The sequence below is a fragment of the Pseudochaenichthys georgianus genome, chromosome 15 (genome assembly GCF_902827115.2).
Source record: "Pseudochaenichthys georgianus chromosome 15, fPseGeo1.2, whole genome shotgun sequence".
NCBI classification, from domain to species: domain Eukaryota; kingdom Metazoa; phylum Chordata; class Actinopteri; order Perciformes; family Channichthyidae; genus Pseudochaenichthys; species Pseudochaenichthys georgianus.
This window is the reverse complement of record NC_047517.1, coordinates 28401442-28422522: the sequence shown is the minus strand read 5'-3', so window position 1 is coordinate 28422522 and position 21081 is coordinate 28401442. Positions and strand designations below refer to the sequence as shown.

Here is a 21081-nt window from a genome sequence, read left to right as displayed (position 1 = left end):
TTCTACATATCAGGGGGCCCGAATCATGGCGCTGCAGGCCTCACATACGTGCACCCACTCTGGGCAGCCTGCCTCTTTATTGCCTGCCTCTCATTTGAGAGGATGGAGCCTGGCTGCCAAGTTTTGACACCGCCACATATGGCCTCCTCCATCAATCGGACTAATCAAGCATCAAGGGGAGGCAGGACCAGCTTAATTGCCAGCCAGATATAGCTGCTCTCACTTGACGTGCAACCTGAAATAGAAACAGGTCTGAGGAGACATGACAGACGACAAATGAATGCGGCCATTGTTCTAATAATTATATCAAAATACACTTATTCTTAAATCCACACTCTACAGAAAATAACAGCTAACGCAACAGATCCTGTTATTTCAACATGGCAAATCAACACTATTGCAAATATTGCCTTAATATAGCATCATCTGCTCATTAAAATGTGGATTTTGTTCACATTTGTAATGTTTGATACCTCAGGTTAGAGAAGTGTACAGTACGTTTTTTTTTCCCATGCAGGCTGCGGTGCTCTGCTCCTCCAGAGTCCTTGAGGCGTTCTGCCTGCCTCTCTCAACTTCCTGTTTCCCTCCACCCCCCACTGGGGTAGCAGCCACGGAATAACTTAGCACATGGAATGAGAAGGAGAGATCAACAGCAGTGATCCATTCATCTTGAGTTTCTCCTGTCACTCTCCCTTTCCGTTTGTAAACACTGAGGGTCTGTGGTCAGAATGGCCTTTTGTCCACTGTGTTTTTCTGCGTCCCTCTCTTATTCACTTCAAAGGTAACAAGTGACAGATGTCTGTCTTCTCTGCGGTTTTAAACACTGAGGCTCCACGATAGCATCTGGGCTGAATGTCAAACTGTGAATCTTCCCTAAGAATGTACTGTGGTTATGCCAAGCTCATTGTTATTAATGTCAGGGACACTGCCTACAGAAGTATTTAAGATACTCCCTGTAGTTCACAGCAGGGTGCACGTTGGGGGGGCACGTATGTAAAAATGATGGACAACAATTATTATAACAAATATTACAATAGAGAGATTCTAACAAAGGACAAAGTGAATGGATGAATAGCTCAATTAGATCTATATCAAGAATTCCTGGTGGGCGTGCAACTTCCCAAAGAATCTGACTCTGCATGAATCAATTTAGCCACAGGAGATGACGAAAACAAGAACAAGAACAAGGTAATATATAATGTGTTGAAGCAGAAGTTTAGCTGGATTAAAGACTTCCGTGGAGTAGCAGGAACTAAAAGAAAAAAAAAGTGGCAAAGGTGGTGGTGTTTTGAGCTTGTAATCACAGCACGGTGCTGTGTTTATTTAACTTTCTCATCTCCGTCGCTGCCTGCTTTTGGTATTTACATGTTTAATTGAGAAGTGTGCTGCCGGTTTCCTCTGCCCATCTGCCGAGTCCCTTCCTCTTATCAGGCTCATTCCTCAAACTGACAGCTCTCCCGTTCTGCATATCTCTCTTTCACTCCCGTGCCACTACACTACCAACTCCTCTCTCTCCCTTTCCCGGCTCCTCTCCAATCTGTCACGGCCGGATATGAGTAATGACAATGCATTTTCCCGCAAATCAGACCAATAAGTAGAAACATGCACAGGCTGCTTTACAAGACAATTCTGTAGCGAGAATATAGCGTCATGAAACTCTCTGTTGTGTGGTCCAGGTTTTTTTTTTTTCTTCTACCCCACGTCTAAATCACCGCCTGTCAGACGCAACATGTGTGTCATTGTATCCCCATCAGCGTGTTTCATTGTACACACTACCACCTCTGAAGAGCTGCCTCTTATCAGTCGAGTGTCAGAAAGCCCCCAGCACCAACACCTCCTCCCTGCTGCCTTTCTAAATGCTTTTCTATTAAGAGCAGTGTTGTGTCCCTCTGATAGCGGCCGCTTCTCCACTTCATCATTCATAATCCCAATGGGCATCAATGGACTCTATAGCCTTGCTATCCACACCAAAGGCTTTGTCGGTCCGTGCAAATGAAAACAACCTAAATGAGAGTGAGAATCTGAGGAATGCACTATGAGAGAAAAAGGAAATGGCCCAATAGGCCAAAGCCCTCCAGTCATGAATAGTCCACTCCACAGCAAGACACTGGCGATACCTCAATGTTTGGAGTGGGCTCTCAGTCTGCTTTCATTCTTTATAGATGGCTTAAAGCATATGGAGGGTGTTTTACAAGCGAAAAATGGTACGACTTGTGTGCTTTGTCTTTTAAACGCTGTTCTATTTTAGCTAATGATATGACAGGGAAAAAACAAAGAATTCCCAAAGGTTGACAAGTGTTCTGCAAATAAAGGAGATCCATATGAGAAAATAAGGAGGACAAATATTCACTGTTCTACATCATATCAACGGCGTAGGCTAACTTTCACTATCTTAAAAAGTCTAAAATGATGTTCCCGCCCTTCCCAGCATGCAGAAGTCCCGCTGGGGGCCTCAATGTGATCAGCAGCATCCCCACCACGTCTCCTCATTATTGAGTAAATAGGTTCGGGCATGTCCTCAGTAAACAAAGCCAAGACTGACAGTTAAGGGAGTGAGGGGAGTGGGAGGCAGCCTCGTTCCCAATTAGAGTCGCCTCAGGCAAAACTTTAAAGAGGAGATCAATCCTACAGATCGCTAAACTGATCCTGTCACAGGCTGGGGATATTTAAACCGTGGTGCAGAGCGGAGCGGTGCAGGGCAGTTCTCAGTACAGTTTGACTGTGTGTGCTAATGACTTGGGGGTAGGCTCTCTCACCAGGACACACACCCCACAGCGAAGCGGCCGTGATTGACGGGTGAAATCGGACCTCAGCTGCAGTTCTCGGCACAGTAGGGGCCAGATGGGGAAATAGTGATTTGCGTTTTTTAGTATGCAGCTCCTGCACTTACGGATATTCCCTAATTGTCTCCCTTACTTACCTGTGAGGCTGTTTCCCATCACAGATGCAGAGTACATCTCAAATTAACCTGGGATGTTTTGATTTTCTATCCTCACCCAACACCTTTGAAGCAGACTTATTAAAATGTGCCAGCAGGTCTCATCCCTGTCTGTCTCGTTGAGGTGAAAAGTTAGTTCTCACTAATGGTGGAGCAAAATAAAGGGACTAACTAACATGAGGTGGATGAAGGTGGAGTGGTGGAGATGACACCTGAGTTTAATTCCATTGTCAATTTGTGATATCCTGCTAAAGCAGCTGATACTGTATATTTGACTACAAGTGAATATCTGGCTCCAAAGCCCAGGCACACATGGGTAATGTGTAATGAGCTACCGAGCTCTCTGCAACTGCAGAGGAACTGAACATTTAAATGAGCAAATGATGCATTATGTATATCAGCGAGGTTCCTGTGCAGGAATTAATCATGATCATAAAAGCCAAAGACAAAACAACATACTCAGGCCATTGCTAAATTGTTGTGATCTAATGCAAAACAAATTCATTTTTCATGCCATTAAAGATAAAGAAAATCTTAAAAGGTTTGGTCTTGCTTGTCTGCGTCTCTTATTGAGAGTCATTCACTTTCAACTTTATTTGCGGATTATTGCAAATCCCCGGTACAAATCATATCATGAAATCATGTAGCTGGGACATTGGATGTGTTCTGCTAATGCTCAAAGAAGATCCCCTGAGGGAGCCATTGAGTGGGGGAGAAGGGAAGGAAAGGGAGAGGAAAGCAAGAGAGGAGGAGAGCGAGTTACAGGATGAGGAAAGGAGGGAAGGGCGGGAAAGAAAGACAGAGAGGAGGGGAGGGCAGCAGCAGTCAAGCTGCACTTTATCCTGACAGATCTCCTTTACACACTAATTTCCTTGTTAAAGAAGAGAAAATGGCACTCAATCCGGAGAAATCCTTTTCTCCTGGAGCAAGCCTGTCAGCTGAGGGATGAGTGGATACAAGAAGAGCTTTCCTCCTCAGGCTAGCTCCCCCTGGCACACAGCAGCTAGGCTACCGCTCACAGCAGAGCTCTCTATCTATAGCCATAATTAATACACCATCGGAATATAATGAACCATACCATGATACATGAATTTCAGTCGGTGCTGTCGACAGCACTCATTTAACCGCACGCTGGAAATCAAACGTGAAGTGAATTGATTTTTCGATCATGTCATCTCCATCACAAATGGCATACAAATCGTGTACAAACATTTCATGCTCAGCTGCTGTTTATAAACATTCCCCATGACAAAATACTAAGCTGCCCCCACCCCCCCCCCCCCCCCCTCAACTCCACCTCCCCTTCATCCACAGTTACCAGCAAAAACAATAAAATCCAACAAGGGCACATCTTTCACAGCAACATATTTATCACTGAATTTGTAATTCACCACAGTGTATTAACTTGGATTTGAAAAAGGGAGGAAAGAAAAGCCTCTTTTATTTTAAGTCAGGGGTGTTAGCTGTTCAGTCTGGATGTTCTCATCTCATAAGATTACTATTCGCCGGGTGTGTGTCAAGACTACTTTTCAGAAATCTCGGTAACAATTCAGATGCGATCGATAAGGAGTGACAGTTTATTCTAAGGCTTAGCACAGGCCAAGAAAAGAACGACTGAAGCATCAAGTTTAGAGGAATGAATTTGTTTTGTATTTGATTTTTCCATTAAATTTATCACCACTTTAACTCTGCCTTTTTCACTCTCCTCACTCATTCCCTCTCACTTTCTCCCTCGCTCTGTCACTCACATCAACAACAAGGCTGTAAACGGCTGTCAATTTCTCATCTGTGATTTCCATGTCTTCACTTTCATCCATTTTTGATTGCTTCACACCCTATACCTCTGATGCTTTTAGTGCTCATCGGTGACCTTGTGAGATGATAGGGGAAATTATATTTTTAAAAAAAGTTCAGTGGCAGAGTGCTGCTGCCCTTTATAACACTTCATCATATCTGCTGTAGACGGAAAATTGTTGAGAAACATTTTCTTACAAAACTGCCTAATGCTGGTTTGGCACAACATCATATTGTAAATCTATTACCACTTTGTCAAGAAAACCCACTTGAGGTTTCCCACAGTGCAGCAGCAGGAAAAGTGGGAAATGGGACCCTGAAACTACTGTCCGATTTCTCTTATTATAGTGTTTTCAAAATCTCCTCTCTTTTCGGATTTAAGGGTCATTGAGGATGCCAATCAGAGGGACAGGCCAGTCAGGAAGCCAGCGGCGTGAACGGGACAGGAACCAGCTGATGAAATTCATCCATACTTCTCACTTATGATGACATGATTGATTTTCCCTCAGAGTGCTCAAATGTAGGATTGTCTTCCCACCCCCATCTCCTCCTCCATCCTGCCTCAATCTGCCCACCCACCCGCCAAGCCAACAGCTAATGGATAAAGCCTCTGTCTGTCTCAGGCATGGCGGAGAGTTGACGAGTGGAAGAACAACTGCAACGAATGAAGGGTGAAATCTGAGAGTGCAATTTTCCGTCTGTCAATCTCCCTTCAAGAGAACAAGTTGACCACCAATCAGCGGAGTCGATTCGGGGCTGGCGGTGGATGGGAGCAATCTGAGTGACAGCGTCATGTCACTACATTAACACAGCAATGAAAGACATGAAAAGGAATTTTCTGAAGGGCCCGGCCATTTATTCGATTTCAGGCTGTGATTTGGGGGATGGGACCATACTTTTCTGCCTTCACAAATGACAAACTGACAGGTTAATGCATAACATATCGCTCTATAATTCATGGTTTTGAATGTGGGAGACTCCTATCATCCACTAGGTGCTTCAAAACACAACCAATTAAACTTTACTTAATTATTTAAGGTAGAAAGTGAGGGAGAAACATGCCTTAAAAACTCTTGCTTGCAGTCAATTACGATAAAACTTTAATGAGCCTGGATAGAGAGCCATAAAAACTGATAGCCCCTCCGTCATGAATTATATATCCATATCGATTTTGTTTCTTTGCTATAAGAATTGCAGGTAATCGTATGTTACCACATGTAAAGTGCACTTCCCTAGCGAGGATAAATATTAACCATCAAATATATATGAGGTGTGTGTGCATTTATGACCAAGCTCATGTGGAAAATGAAGAGAAGAGATGTCGAGGCAAGGGCCATTGGGAATGGATGAAGGGTGCCATATCTGACAGTAAGAGAGACCCTTAGTGGGGCTGGCTTGATGTGTTACCTAGTTAGCGTCACAGAGAGAGGAATAAATAGTTCTTTATTATTTGTGGTTGCCATCATGTCTCTCCTAATAGACAGGCTATACTGAGTTTAAACCACATTATCCTCTGCGAGACCATCGCAATTACTCTTGAGAGCTAGGTCTGATGTGTGGATAAGGCAGGTCGCCCATGTCTTAATGAACACAAACAATGTGAAATGGAGGAAGGAGCAGTGGGGGGAAAGATAATGGCAGAGGAGGGCTTGTTTTAATAGAGACAGCACTAAGTTGTTTGCTATGATCTATGCCAAGTCTGAGAATGCTGAAAACCCCCAATGTTAGTTTGTAGAGATTCTTTTTTCATGATCCTATTACCCAATCAATCGAAACCCTTTTCTCAGCATTTCGCCGGCGAGCAGCAGGCGCAAATCCTGTTTAGCGGATTTCCACTGGTGGACTTGTGTGTCTTGCTGTCATTGTCACACAGTCTTGCCTTGTTGGACACTTGCAGAGGTTAAAGGCCACCAAACTGGATCACCGTGACACCCAGTGCGAGTGTTATCCCCAGCACAAATGGCTCAGTGCTGGGTTAATTGATAAACTGCCGCTCCACTTCATTAGTCAGACAGACCGGGCTTAACGAAGGAACACAGAGAGAGTGTCACTCTGAATATGTTAATCATGACTGGCCATTATGGGGCTCTTCCCTCTACCTTCTTGTCTCAATCTCAGGCAAACTACAAAGGCGAGGGATGTGAACTCACTTCAAACTCTGTGTACCCGTGTATCGAGCAAGGCTATTTATCAGTGACAATAGAAAAAAAACGGGAGACAGACAGACGCAAGAGTGGTCCTTGGTGTTATTGAATATAAATATATAATAACCATGTAAAAAATGCATCATTTGGCCTTTTCACAAAGGCAGTTGTAATATAGCGCTAGGTGAGCACTGTACTTGACGTACACACTGGAGGTGAGGGTGTCAGGGGAGAGCTCGCTGGAGCGAGAGGAGGTTTTATTGTTGCCCAGCCCTTCCGCTTAAGTGCACATGGCTGGGAGGAAGCCGGGACCTCCAGCTCTGACCTCTGCGCATGTATATTTAATAGGCCATCAGTTGGCCGGGGCAGCGCTCTGATCAGGATTCAGAGAGGGGCTTTGAACACCCCTGTGTATTCCTGAGCGTGCAGCCTCAAGCTGCTCTCCCCAGCTGTGTCAATCCGACAGCACTGTTACAGGCACCCAGACAAGGCGCTGGGCACTCCACTGCTACCGCCTAATGATTACAGGGAAAAAAAGCAAAACAAACACAAAAACAATAACATTTGGCTTATGGAGCTCTGCTACCATCTAATGAGTGTTTTTAAAAACTGAAATATTACGCCAGCTGATACACTGTAGGGTGTGTGGGATGTGTTTGGATTACATCAGATATACCATAGAATGCTATGTTGCCCCTCATAATGTAACAAAATGGGAATCTCACGGTGACTGCGCGACACACGCCGATAACGATTGCAGAAACAAGGTGGCGAACAGAGAAGTGCCACTCGTGTGTCTTTTCTTCTAACAAGGTATCACTACTCTTTGAATCAAATCGGCTTCGTGTGTGGGTGTGTGTGCCTGTGTGTGTGTGAGCGTATGAATGTCACAGTGCACGCACGACTGTGTGTGTGTGAGGGCAGCTTAACGAGGGTGGTTCATTTGACAGGCAATTAGTTTGCGGAGCTGCTATTGACAGCCCCTGTGCTTGTGTTTGTTCAACAGCTCTGGGTGAGTTCCACGCTCCCTGGGCTACGTGACAAAGCACCTCCGACAGGGAGCTCCTGATCTCCACCGAGGCTCGGAGGCTCGCACTGTGAGGGGGGTGGATATGTGACAGCCTTGCAGAGAGAAGAGAGGAGAGAGAGGGGGAGTGATACAAAACCCACAAGGGTCTATTAGGGGGTTGTTGCAAGTTAATGTAGCTACAACACACTTTTTGTGTCGTATTTTGAAAGGCCTGAGCAATGATGTTGTCATTTGTTGTTTGATTGCGGGGATAGCGGAGGGTAATCTTAGGAGACACGCAGGCTCTCACACTACATACGCACACATCCAAATGCAGAACGAGAGGAGACAAGGAGGTGGGGGAAAGCTAGAGGGAGATGGAGGAGAGGAAAAATATAACAAGATCCAAACACTCTTTTATCCTCGAAAATCCCATATTCTAATGCAGGGGCCCATCCCTCTTTTAGTTGCAACCATTTCGTTTGTAGAGCCAAGCTCCAATCAATATCATTATTTTCACAGAGGATCGAAGTGCCTTCACCGAGTTAATGGGGGATTGAGGTGGTAAACGTTTACCCTCTCACTGTCAGCAGAGCAGTGGTCCATAGTGGGCCCAGATGACAGCACTGGCCCCACTGTGGACACACTGTGTGGAGATGTCCTGTGGGTAGACAGGCTGCATGGACTGTCAACCGCCTGCCATGCCCTAGATGGCCTAACATATCAGCCACTTGAGTTAGAGCAGCAGCATGGGCTTTGACTTCTGCTAGAGCTAACAGAAACAAACCGGCCAGTGCTGGCAGCAGCATTACTGCACTGCTTGACATTGTTGATACAAAACAACTGGAAACAGAGTTTGTTTTTCTTGTGTTATTTTAACAGAATATTTCAAAGTAATGCAGAAGTAATTCAGTAAAATATGAAATAACATACTGCATTAACATAAAACATTAATTTGCACGATGCTAGCCAACTACGACTATGCATCAGCTGTTCTGTCGGATTTTGGAGAAATTAAGACTAATCTGCAGCTGGCAAGAGCAAAGCAAATTCTCTCGTATAGCAGCATATGCTAAATAGCTCTTCAAGCGCGCAGATGCATTGCTGTAAAATACTTCTCCTGTCTGCGTATCTGCATCTCCCAGATGGGTCCCAAGCTGTGCCAAACTGCATCTCATCAACTGCTATGAACTATGGCATCACATGACCGCAGGAGATATGTGGAGTCCTATTCTGTCTTGCCTTGGCACAACATGGTCAAGCGATGCATCATCGGGAAGCTCACACTTTGTCAAAATGGAGGTAACTGAGACCGGGAGGAAGCAGGGGAGAGAGGGCCTATTTCCTCAGAGTGTTGAAAGTTATGTTCAATAAAAAGGGAGGAAAGAACAAGACTTTTGTCCGGTTTTTTCTTCGTTTTTTCACTTTGGAAAAAAGACTAATCAGCAGAGTTTGAGTTGATTTGGGTTTGAATGAGGGTGTGACAGAGCAGTGAGAGATTTCATGGGACATTGCCCCATGATTCATTGAGTTATTGGTTTCCGCCCTGTTTTAATCGCTTGCGGGCCTGGGCCAAAAAATCTCTGAGGATTCCGGAGAGCTCTTTTCTCCACCATTGAGCAGAATGGAATTTGGTCTGCAAGTGCCTCACGTCATTCGAGGCGTCCTTCACAGTTTCAGGGGCCCTAATTCAAACCACATGGAGGCCAGCGTCCGGTTACGGACCTTTGCAAAAAAAGACACATTCCCATTGGCTGCCTCGAGATGGGAAATGGGGTGTCTTGATGGAGAAAGATAACAAACACATCTAAGTAGGAGTCACAACATAGCCAAAGCACACACACATTCACATGCATACATATACATACACATGTACATACACGGGGACATATACAAATATACACGCACATACACAAATATACACACAGACTGATACATACACTTATGTGCCTGCAAAAGCTGTTTGCTTGACATGATGGAAGAATGAGCAGCAGGCTCTGTAATATTGCTCCTATTCTTCATTGACAAGCATATATTTTTTTTGCTGTTCCCAAATGACTTTGCAGCGCTGAACTCCATTTATGAATTATCTGACATATTTCCTGCTATTTTTTTGACAGGAGTACTCAGAGGAAATTTCAAGGCACCTTTCTCCTGACAAGTAGAAATATCAATATTTGAATAAATTGCAGATTTGGATCTCCTCACATGGATGCTCTCCAGCAAATGTGTGTGTGCGTGCTGCTGGATGAATGTGTGTTTGTCTGTGTATGTTTTCGTGCGTGTTTGTGTGTGTGAGAGTGAAGGGAATGGGAAGGGGTTTGTTTCATTCTGTTACCACGGTCTTATCCCCCGGAGCCCGCAGGCAGAAATCTGTATGCAGCATTTCATTAGGAGGGAGCTCGACTGAGTGACATGTGAAGCACACCTCACCGTCGACCTGATGAAGTTTACTTCTCTCAAACGGCAAAAAGCCACTTTGTAGACTAACCCTTTTTTCCACAGAGGAAGAGAGGGGGTGATGGCTGAGCACCAATAAAAGAATCATGAATGTTGTTTCACAGAATGACAGGCCTATCTGTACACAAATATTTCTCTTCGAGACAAATGTAAGCTTCAGAGCTTTTTTCCTCTCCGCTTTTTAAAGTAGATTTGAATTGATAGAACTGACAGTTTTCAAAATATGATCACCTTAATTCCAAGTCTTGTCGCAAACATCTAACAAGTCGAGCAAAAGGCAGAATAATAACACATTGTTCTTATTTCACGAAAATGGCAAGCGAGGAAAGTAACATCTCACCTATAGTGAACTAAATTATTTACAAACAAATACACTATTCTACTACAACCTTGATAAATACTCTATGTCTGTATAAGGGGTCAATGTCAAGCATCCATAACACTCAGCGCTGTCGTCTTAAAGCTCCTGGTGTTACGTATGAGAGACTTCTGCCTATCTGTCTCACTCTGTTTAGCTGCAGTAGCTGCCATTCTGTCTGCATGTCTGCCGCTGCCGCTGATAGATCACTCTCCTGCCCACCCCCGTCAACCAACCCCCTCCTCTCCACACCCCACCATCATTTCAGGGAGCCTGAGAAATGGCTTAGCCGTGTGAGGTTACTCAGGTACCGAAAAGGCTGTGACCCCGTGACCCCCAGAGTCGACCTTCCTGACCTGAACGCCATACTTTCTCCCTCTCCAACAAAAAACAAAAACAAATCTTATCATGCGCCTCTGCGGCTCAAATAAAAAAAGAAAGCCCTTATATCAACGTGGCGCTTTGACAATCATCTATCCACATGACCGACAGGGTCTGCTTGACACTTACAACAGAGAGGTGACGGCGTACAGGTTGTCCGTCTCTCGCCTCGCCTGCCCTTATCTCCTCTGCTCTCCATCTCTCTCTTCACTCCTCCTTGTGTGCACAACTTAATAAGCAAGCACGGGGTAGATTCCCATTATGGAAACCCTGGAAAATGGCCCGGACATTTTCCCCCATATCTGGGATCTCCATCTGGAGAAGGCACTCTCGCTCTCACTGCCCCCCTCGTCCAATCTCTGTGTGTGTTCTGGTGAGGCTATGCTGCTGAGATGGCTTTCACTCTCCACTGGCTACAATGAGATTGGCCCACCAGGTTGACTCTATTCGAATCGACAACCCATTTCAATAACGGAACAAAACAGAACAGAGTGGTGATGTTGAATAAAACATTTGTGAGGAGTGCCCAGGGGGGCAAGATGGTTGGCCTTAAATTATCCAAATCTGTAAGATTTTGCAACACTTTAGCAGAAACATAGATTCATCAACTCATAACATAATCGGGTACACACTGATTGAATAATAGCATGTCATTTGGTTAGTTTCCCCCTTGTCCCGCACTGCATGTCTCACTCTGTGTCACCGCTCTCACTTCAGGTAGAGCGGCTTCATAACTAGAGTATATAGTTTACAGACTAATAAAGATTACACTGAGGTCAGCGAGTCACTAATCCCCGGCGTTATTAGTAAAAACAAAGCCTACAGCTGTACGCCGTGCACCTCATCACATCGGAGTGCCTATGCACGTGCATAAGGTCCGAACATAATATGGTGTGATTTAAACCTTACAATGAGAAGAGAAAATAAATATGCTAAGAGCAGCAGGGGTGGACCGGGCCAGGCCTCAGCGGACCTATGTCATCACTCCCTCTGGTCTCGGCTGCGTTCCCCACCCGAGCGAAAGGCTCAATGATTACGGAGGCTCAGCTTCCCTCTAAGAAAGCAAACCGGAGCTGCAGTCCAAACAAGGCCGAGCCAGCAGCGAGGGAGCACTGCTGCACCAGGCGGCTCGGGTTTACCGTCGCCTCCGACCTGGCTGGCCCCCGGGCTTGCATTAGTCCCCCAGCCCAGGCTCTCTAGGACAAACAAACAACCACCACTTACACAGTCAGGGACGAGCAGTGAGGCAGGGAGGGCTGGTGCCACCAGCGCTGTGTGGTGGGGAACCTGACCCAATTGGATTTGCTTTATCACTCCATATAATGATTCCCAGACTGGCCTGTTCCAGTGGTAGAAAATAAAAATTACCGAAAAAAAACCTGCCTGACATTCTGAGTTTGGCCCCGAAATGGGCAGCTCCCCCAAAACAGATGGGGAGGCATCTCAAAAATGTTCTCTGCCTCTGGGGACATGTGGTTTTCCCCATCATTATATAACTGTAAACTCCTGGATGTCAGAGATTGGGGATAATAACTTTCAGATGTTGGCAGCCTGGGCCAATGCTGGGACCTGCTGGATGGGAACGGTTATTTGGCAGAGGGGAGGAAGTCCGAGAGATTAGGACTAAGATGTGACAGGGAGGAAAGTGGATCTGGACTAGAGCTGACTGGGTCGCCTACGTCTGTTCCAGTTTGTACCGGGCCCTAATGATGGCCGCGTGGGAGGCAGAGGCCCGGCATGTGTGTGTGTGTGCGGGACAAATACCGAGACAAATTAATATCAAAACCACAGGAAATCATGTCATCCTGTTAACACACCAAAATCAAGCTAAAGTGCTTGGGCTTGATCCACCACTTTTAGCATTATGTTTCAATTTTCTGATAGATTTGATATGACAGGTTTAGCACTCCCCATTGCAGTGCAGATGTGCAACTAATTCAGAAACAGACACACCTCCTTCAATAAATGAGTCCTTATAGAAGTGTCATCCCGTTAAACCATTTTTATTGGTTTGTCTCACATGGCGGGACAGGATCGTTGTTCACTGCAGACGTGGTTACTGGTTGCCGATGTGGTCAAGGTTTGGTCACTTCAATTCAAACTCCTCTAATGAAAATAAAACATCTCCTAACATTTTTATATATTCCAGCTGGTCACCGCATGGTAAAAAGCACAATCCCATTTATTTTCTTTTAAAATATGTTTTCCCCCCTTTGCTTTAAAGTATCGATCGCAGTGCTGAACAAGCAGAGGAGTGTTTTTTATTGTAAATCAATACTGATCGATCGGCTGCCTGGGTGTTGAATATGGATCAATATCACACCAGGCTGTGGAGGAGATCTGATTTCAATTGGCAAGAGAAGCCCGCAGCAGGTTTCCATCAAGCGGTAATTCAAGACATGGGAACATAAGTCAGATGGATTGATATAGACTAGCCAGGACCTTTCTTGCCACTGAACCAGCTCAAGGAAATTTCTGTCATATATCATTAACGCAGTTGGGGCAGGCAGTAAAAAAAAAAGGGGGAGCAGAGTACCTCAGTGATCCTAAATAAGGAGAACTGGTCAAACATGGAATAAATACTCCATCATTAGCGAGAATGTTGTGTTTTTTTAAATAAGGAAACGCACCAAAAAGAAGTGCACCAGAGTTAACCTCTAAAATAGAAGCTGAAGCTCTACTCTGTGCACACACACTCACACACACACACAACACAGTGTGGTCATGTTCTGTGGAACTTCTGGTACTGATTATGTCGAGGTCAGCTTGAGATTCATACTGTAAGCTGTTATTAATTTACTGAACAAAAGTCCTGGAGAAAACCAGTGCATGTTGAAATATTTTCATTACACTTATCATGCAGTCGATCTTTATTAAAGCCGCACATTTCTTTTATTCGAGCACCGCAAAAAAACACATAACATAATTTGAACAGCGCACATGTGTGGCCAAAGTGCAAGGAGCATGTGTGTATATGTTTAAAAAGCAGGTCACCCCGTTCATTCATCACTTGTTTGTGATTCCTGTAGAGAGGGGCACTGTTCCAAATGGCAGCATTGTAAAACAATAAAAACAGAGCTATAGTTAGAAATAACTTGTCACTTTTAATAAATGACACTGGTTCAGGGCTCTTTCTCAGGGGCTTCTCCTCCGATACATCCCAGGCACCCCTGGGGCCAACAGAGCAGCCAGCAGACCAGCTCGTTTCCCCGAGGTAACTGATGACCCTATCCCTGAATTCCCCCATCTTTGTCCTGTGACCTCACACCAGCGGGAGCAGGACCATGTCCGATGAAATCTTCAGACTGCTTCCCATCCTAATCTTGTCTGTGTCACACTACAAATTGCTACATTCAGAAAATGGAAATAGATTGAGGTGGCGATGGAGGGAGGGGACTGACAGAGGTAGGGAAAAAGGGAAGAATGGGAGGGGAGGGGGAGCGGAGGAGTGTGCATCGACAACCAGTCCCCTAAGAAAAATACTTGAGGAAAGAACGACTCGGGAGATCCCGACAAGGAATCACATCTCAGCGCACATATTGATCTGATTTACAAAACCTCCACTCTAATGCGAAACAAATGGCGTGGGCGTGAACTGGTACTTAACCATAAAACCCCAGCATTACTCCGTCTCCGATGAAATACCACATATATCCCTCACCAGGGCCTAATGTGCTGTTTTACGGCCCGATACGACTGAGGTTGACCCAACAGTTTGTTTGACAATTAGGGGAAACCTAATAAGGATTGCATGGGAGTGAGAACATGCCAAGAGAAAGAAAAGAGACCTTTTTTCAAAAGCAAAAAAATGGCTGAAATAACACTGGTCTGAGTGACCTAAATGTGATTCACAGAATCAGGAGCTGTTCGACAAAGCCTTTGTGTCATTAATGCTTTAAGAAACCAAACAACGTGTTCAAAACAGCCACAACATTTAATTATAAAAGAGAGCTGCTAAATATTTTAAAAAGAGTGGCATGTTTTATTTACTTCAGATTTAATTTCAATAATGTAACATTTTCACCATGGTGGAAATGCAGCAGTGTGTCGGGGAGAAGTGAATAAATCTTAATAGATTGTTTTCTTTCATAATATCAAAATAAATCACTTTCATTGCTCCACAGCCGGATTTAAATCACATTAACGCCGCGCTAAAATAAGTCAGTGAATGCAACTGAAGATAGTAAACTTTAACAACATATGGACTAAAAAAAATGTGATAACATTTTCCTATATCTTTTCAACATGTGCATGTGTGTGTGTGCATGTGTGTGTATACAACATCCAGTGAGTGTTGCTCTTGGCCCAGCATTCATCCCATCACCCCGGCTCTGGCCTTGTTTCTGTCAGCAGTGAACCAGGGGAGTAAAGAGTGGGGGAAGAGAAGAGCAAGAGAAGGAGAAGAGGAGAAGGAGAGAGGAAAGAGAAGGGGGTGGTGAAGGGGGGAGGGGCTGTCTCCATGGACAGATGGACTGCTCTTTCTCAACACATGTGGAACCATGTTTCGTCTTTCACTGCCGTCAAGCTGGAGCCGAATCCGTCGCTCTGTTGGCCCGCACCACTCTTTCTTAGTGCACACCTCTCTCTTTAGCAGAACGCGCACACACACACACAAGTGCGCGATTACGCACACATGCATGCGAACATATGCATGCGCAGGGACACACATGAAACGCACGTGCACACACACACACGCCACACAAACATCTCAGTCTTTCTGAGCACACATGTTAAAGTCATCACCCCTGCTCAGCGCTAGTAAAACACAACACCCCCGGCTTCTCTGCTGTTGTCAAGTCTTGCCATTAGCTGATGCCACTGGGGAATCCTACCCTAGTGAGGTGGGTGTCCCTCGGGAGCGTCAGGCACCACGTTACGTTCAGCCGCCACTCATGTGAACCCAAACATGTGAGCATAATTTGGAAAATATCATTTATACTGTGCGTCTTTGTACGTGTCTTGACATTTACAAACTGCGATAAAACCGACATGAGGGAGGAGGGAATAGAAAACAGGGCGAGAATAATTTGAGGTAATGTTTTGCTTAGTGAACAGTATTACCCAATCCTGGATGTTGGAGCAATGGGAAGGACATTCTGGCTCTGGTGCAGCAGAGAGGGTCTGGGTTTCATTTCTCAGCAAGTGCAAGCCAAAGGAGAGCTGCCAAGTACAGCTTTTGCTCTCAACACTTCCTGCTCTTCCTACTCTGGCTCGGGAGGAGACAGGCTTCACTCAAACATCACGTCGATTTAGGCAGGGCTGGCCAGTTTATTCTCCAATTTCTCAATGGGTGTCAAAAACTCACATCTGTCACATGAATTACACCAAACACAGCCATAAATAAAATGCTGGGATGGATATATTGTTAAGCCGTGTAAAAAAGCTGTGTGCAGGTGTTTGCATGTGTGTGTAAACATAGAAAGAGAGCATTTCCTACACACGTTAACAGCTTTAAATGACTCACTGTGAAGCCTAAAAAAACATTGCATTGCGGCTCCCACGGCTCAATGGTAAAATGTATAAAACCCAGAAGGAACACCTGCAGCAATCAACGCTCTATCACAACAACAGTGACCCTACCCGCTGCATCATTTTCATTATGGATGGTGGGAGCACAATGCTAGATTAACACTACCTACTGAATACCGTCTTAATTGCCCCTCCACAGATGCAGAGAAAACAAGGCATTTAGTTCATGAACAGACTTCTCTTTGCAGGTTATCAAGACAGCCGCTCGGTGAAAACACGCCCTCCTTTCCAATGCTGATGTGCAATTAAAATGGTTTTAGAAATCCTCTTTGACAGTCCAGGGCTTAGCCAAAAATGTAAATGACATTAAAGGAGACAATGAATTTAATTTTGTTTAATGTCCCCTTTCGCTGATTCTCATTTACATCACATTTCCACATAAAGGGCTGACCTTATAAATACTGGCATTTGTTCAGCTTTCGGAGGTAATCACGGTTTTGCAAAAACCAGATGGGAGCACACACATTTCCCGATTTGTTTCTTAGAAGGCCGAGGGAACCACATGCGAGACGTTCTAAGGCTGCGGTCTTTTGTTTCTGGTAAACAACTTGACAACAAGTCAAGTGCACTCTGGGAAATGACCTCGTAGGTGTTCCACAAATGAACGATAACGCAAAGTCATTTAGAAAATACAGGCTCACTAATGAGGGACATAACGGAAAGCTAAGCAAAATGTACATTAGGCCAAAATGTAATCACATTAACACACGAACAGGTGCGGTGAGGCCTTTATAAATGAGCTAAATGAATAAAAGCCTCCCACAGCACAACCATGTGTGCTGACCAAAAAAAGAGACAAGGGGAAAAATAAGGGAAAAAACAAGTCAATGTCATGAATTATTCAGTGGCTGGGCTGCTCTCCAAAGGTCAGTGCTCTTTGACCTTTGTGACAGGAAGTGAAAGGGAGTGCCGTAGCCGCTGGAATAAATGGAGCTGACATGTTTAGTTCTGGTCCAGAATCGGTTGGTGAATGGCAGCGTAAATTGACACAAAATGTTAAACTGTATGAACATGAATTAAATCCAAAATTCATATATGGGTAGAGTACACATTGATATCACATTCTCTCTCCGTTCGTCTCCATTCCACTTGCATAAATTGCCCCGGCTTCTCAGAGTAAAAAGTGACCTTTGAACCCTGACATGCAGAATGAGTCATTTTCTCTCCTCTTTCAACAACATGTGCTGTATTATTACAAAATCCATGTGTAAGCCTGAACAATGTATCTAATCTTTCACACAAGAGAAGACAAAGTCAATATGCAAGAGAGTGAAGACAGATTCCAGACCAGGAGCGTCATCGCAAATTGAGTTATGTTTGGCTATACACTACATGCACTGTAAATGGGAAAACCATCTAATCAGATATTGGGTACCTCATCACTATAATTCTAAAGACTCAAATTACTGACTGAATAAACCTACACCCCCACTTACTTTAAGGCATCATTAACTTATAAATGTGACATGTGTAGCACTGCTGGATTTATAAAAAGGAGAGATGATTATACTGAACTGCAAAGCCATGCGGTCATGGCATAAGTGCTACAATTAGTCACTAGATAAATGTACCGTATTTTTTGTGTTTAATGTAAGCTCCAACTGTATGGGAAAAGTATGCGGCCACTGTTGAAACACAATAGGCTTTTTTTATAGACTAAAATATGTACTGACTTTCCCAAACGATGTTGAAATTTGAATCACAACACATAAAAACTCACCCAAATGCAACAAAAACAGGCCTTTCTTCATCCAAAAAATAATTATGAATAATGCAAGGGCATCAAATGTAAGTGCTGAAATATTTAAAGACCAAGCAGTGCTGCAACTTTGTGACAGCTGTTGGGCCAACTTTTTGTTAAGAGAACCCTTCCTCTTCAAAAATCTGTATCAAAACTCTGAGAGAAAATAGGGTAAACAGATGTCTGGCTTGACCGCAGGAAAATAGGACACATTTGGAATGATAAGTTTCCCAAACTCCGTTGGATATGCCAGATCCATGGGAACGCCAGTTAATGTCTTGCTAGATGCCAGCTAGCTGTGTGCGCTTTCCCCTCTTACCATCTGGGAAAATGTTACAGGGAATGAACGCCATCAATGATTCACTCCAAATCTGTTTCTTAAGGTTCGGCCATGCTACTGTTTCTCTCGGAAATGTGGCAGTGCTAGCTGGTTTTCATACTGTCATTGTAGACGGATGAGACATGCCTGATTCAACAATCAAAACTTGGTTTATGTCACTCAACTATGTTCTACTCAATTGGAAATAATCAGTTTCTGCCAGCAGCGGCCGCAACACAGGTGCCTGTAATGATGTGCATGAGAAAATGACAGATGTAAAAGAAATGCCTGTAAAACATGGAAGCTTTAACTAAAAGCTTGTCCATATGCACATCGTGAAAAGTCAAGCAATTGCGGTAAATAATCGTGCGTAGTGAGAGTGTTCTGGCCATATCCGTAACTCACGCTAAACCCTGCAACCTTTCACAGGCACCCCACTCTGCGAGTCACTGGGAACCTGTGTGGGTCTGTTGGGGTGAGCTGACAGGCTCATAGTTACGACATGGAGACAATGGGAGGGTCTAATGAGGAACATATGCTTTTGTGTTTCAACAGAGCCGCTCATTGTGCAAGGAAAGGGATACTCTACTCCTATTCAGACTCGTCACAATGAAAATCCGAGCCCTCCCAGAGCCAGTTGAGCTTACAATATCCATCCGCTTCTTTTTTCCCTGTTCTTTTTTTTCCCACCCCTCTTTCTTGACTTTAATTCTCCATGCATTCATTTTGCTTATTGTACTTATGTTACATGTTTTGTCCTGCAGATTGAAGAACAATGGTGTGCGAAACTCTAAGCACTAAAAGGCAGCAGAGCGACACAAAGCAAACATGAAAGCGACGGAAATTAAGCAAAGTAGACGTCTCAAGTTATATGTTAATGTTAGCACTATCCATTCACTAACAGATGCACTTGACTAACACATTAAGCAGTCTGTCTGGTATCTGATACAGCTAAAAAAGTGCTCTTCTGACATAGTCCTAAACACCTCTACTTTTTTTTGTATGCACTGTGACTCTCGAGCATAAACATACAAGCACCATGCATGCCTACGAGGATGTGCATGCTTGTGTGTTTGTGTGTGTATATCTACGTGTGTCTGTGTGAGTTTGAGTTCAGACAGCAGTAGCTCTGGTAATCCATCCAGGCTCCCAGGGCAGCCAGCTCCTACTTCCTGATGCATGAGAAGCCGCTGGAGTGGAGTGGCAGCAACAACTGCTCAGCCCTATTTGATTACTAATAAGAGAGTTGTCCCCTCTGTCAGATACCAGGCATTCTCCACTAAGCAAACAGTGATTCCGGCTAGTCAAACATTAGCATTGCTGTCTCTCCCTGCTACGTGGCGAGAGTTACATTGAGATCGACGCTCGAACTACACCGCCCTACCTCACCCTATCCACCACGCACACACATCCACTAAACTGCCTAAACATATGCACTCTGACCAGGACGTATAGTTTCACAGTGTGGGAAAAATGTCAATGCTTGAAAGAAGAGCGTTTATTCCCCCTCTTTAGAAGGTGATGAAGGTGCTATAAATGTGGCGGACGAGACAGTAGACATAAAATGTTTATCACTTCTAAAACGAAAATGTAATGGCATCTAGCTCTCAGCTAACTTGAGCGAAGGAAACAGTCAATGAAAAACAACTATTGACACTGTAAGCATCACTGTCGTAAACAAAGAAGGGAAGCCAGCCAGATAAATGTGAAGTTGCCTATAAGCTAATTAGGTGTATTCCCAGCATGATCCTCTAGTGATTGAACCACCTGTGATTGAACAAACCCTATCCAGGTGGTGACCGCCCCTCGGTGCACAGGTACCTGGGAAAGACGCCCCTCAGACACTCACACAGAATCACCCACGGTTCCCACACTGAGGCTATAAGATGCAAGTCAGCCCAACGGGGCCGTCTGGCACACCGGGAGGGAAGTCATTTGTTCATCCATGTGCCTGCTCATCCACTCAGTCACTCATCCATTTAGTCACTCAGACACTCACCCATTCACTTACTCAGTCCCCGGTCACAAACACAGTAGAAGAAGAAGAAGAAGCTGCACACTGCCTACCTGTCAATGATCACAGGGTCTGATGGAGTCTCGTTCCTGTTTCCGCAGCTTTTCTTGTCACAGCATCGGCTAGAGGAACACAGACAGGGTGTTAGAGAACAAGCAATACTTTTCTAAATAAATAAAAATAAATAAATAATGCACAGAAAATCACATACATGTATTAAGTGCCTAGGAGTAGTTTTGATAGTGGGGGGGGAAATTGCCATGAGATTTCCTTCACTCAATCTATCCATTCCATTGATGCTGATGGCTGATAAAAATGGTGAAAACAACATGTTGTGTTGTTTGGCTTAGTGTTGGAGGGGAGGGGAGTGGGGATTGGGCCAGGAGGCAGGGGA

The 21081-nt window shown here is 44.5% G+C and overlaps 1 protein-coding gene across 5 annotated transcripts in view; it reads right to left on the bottom strand.

Moving 5' to 3' along the window:
- The window catches only part of LOC117460144 (transcription factor COE3), a 67101-nt gene that overhangs the window by 40841 nt on the left and 5179 nt on the right, over nucleotides 1–21081 (bottom strand). For all 5 annotated transcript variants that reach the window (XM_034101397.2, XM_034101396.2, XM_034101398.2 and 2 more), the window contains exon 6: nucleotides 20741–20809. In XM_034101397.2, the coding sequence (XP_033957288.1) occupies nucleotides 20741–20809 (69 nt within the window). The remainder of the gene's footprint in view (nucleotides 1–20740; nucleotides 20810–21081) is intronic.